This window comes from Propithecus coquereli, unplaced genomic scaffold, assembly GCF_000956105.1.
Source record: "Propithecus coquereli isolate 6110/MARCELLA unplaced genomic scaffold, Pcoq_1.0 Scaffold100, whole genome shotgun sequence".
Taxonomy (NCBI): Eukaryota; Metazoa; Chordata; class Mammalia; order Primates; family Indriidae; genus Propithecus; species Propithecus coquereli.
The window spans coordinates 925,550-927,230 of NW_012133859.1; the positions used below are offsets into that span (position 1 = coordinate 925,550).

The following is a 1,681-nucleotide window of genomic DNA, read 5'->3' on the forward strand; positions in this document are numbered from 1 at the left end:
AATAAATATATTGAATTATTTCACTGAGAAAAATGTAGTAAAATCAATATACAGTTTTTAAAATTAGAAACATATTATACCAGCTTAACACTTTCCCAATGTTGACTATAAAGCACATAAAGAAAAAGTGAAATTTGGCCTATATAAATTCACTATCAGTTATCATTAGTAACAGGAAACAAGTGAGTGACACATTAGTTGAATACACCAGCAACAACTTAGATATCCACGGGGCACTAGGAGAGCAAGTGGATCTTCCAAATCTTATAGTACATAATTATTTCCAATTAACTTTGTCCTAATATAATAGTATAATAACCTTTTTACGACAAGACAAGGATATTGGTTTAACATAATAATCACTAAGATTGGCCTATCTGCAAAGCTCTCACTAATCAAATTTCAATAGTCAGAACTCTTTCATAAATGCTCCACTCAAGCTTTGAGAAATAAAATGCTTTGAAAACACAAAAGGTTTTGTGTTTGCCTCCAAACCCTCTCCTACCCCCAAAAAAATGCAGCCATTGTGCTTTTTGCCTTGAAAATCATAACCTAATTATTTATTCCTCTGAATTAGAAGGAATAAAATACATAAATTCTAATTACTTTGTAAAATACCCTTATCCTTACAGGATTTAGGTATGTGTTTGACCTGATTTAAAATAAAATATATCAGCTTCTTTCTGTAAAAGGATCTTTCCAACTGCATAGCCAGCAATAAACATCCTTTTGCAATTGTCTCTCAGAAACTTTTGATAGATCACACGTATTGTTATCACATCTAGTGAGGAGCTTTCTGGTCATATCTAATCATTTAAAAGATATAAATAATACATTTTTAAACATGCCTTTTTAAATATGCAAATAAATTTAAAATCTATCCTCAACTTTAGAATAAATTAGTACATGAGAGAAACATATTTTACTTAAACCCGGTTATTTCTGAAGGAAAAAAATTAGAGCACTGCTTCTTTTCATAAGAAAAGGAATATATCTCAATTTTTCCAACCACAAAGCTTGCTCCACACCACTCACCAATTATATTTGATAGCCCTCTCAGATAATTGGAAGTTTTTCTTTTTATTTTCAACACTCAGGATGACCTGAGTAACAATTATTATGGTTACTTTTGCTACCTTTCATTTGGCACAGCCTGCCCAAGCCATTTGACATAGCATTTCATTGATTCCCCACAGTGTGCATAATGCACATATTAATATTTCCATTTTGATAAATGAAGAGAACGAGGTTCGAGAAAGTTCCAAGATGCCCAGTTTATGTGTGGTAGATTCCTTCCTCAAACCCACCTCTATCTGCCAGACTGCAAGTCCCAAGCACTCTCTCCTACCCCAGACTGCCTCCCAACTCTACCTTAATATTGAAGCATGACACGCATAAAAATAGTTCATCTTTAAACTTCATGAGCATGCATTTATCCACTCATCCTATATTTATTGAGCACCTATTACAACCCAGGCTTGTTTCAATAAAGCTTACTAGACAGAAACTCAAAGTCCCTAAACTTCTTTCTTCAGATTTCCCTATTGGGGACCCTTTTGGGGAATTCCAAATTCTCCTTCAATAGTTTACCTGTAGCTTCAGGTGCATCTCTCAAGAAATCCACAAAATAAGTGTCAATTCCACAGTCCACCAAGAGTTTCTTCTCTTCACCAAACTCCTC

General features: G+C 33.8%; 1 protein-coding gene across 1 annotated transcript in view; it reads right to left on the bottom strand.

The window, feature by feature from the left end:
* The window catches only part of DNAH5 (dynein, axonemal, heavy chain 5), a 291,357-nt gene that overhangs the window by 103,764 nt on the left and 185,912 nt on the right, over nt 1-1,681 (bottom strand). Inside the window, exon 44 of the mRNA XM_012642647.1 lies at nt 1,591-1,678. Coding sequence (XP_012498101.1) covers nt 1,591-1,678 — 88 coding nt within the window. The remainder of the gene's footprint in view (nt 1-1,590; nt 1,679-1,681) is intronic.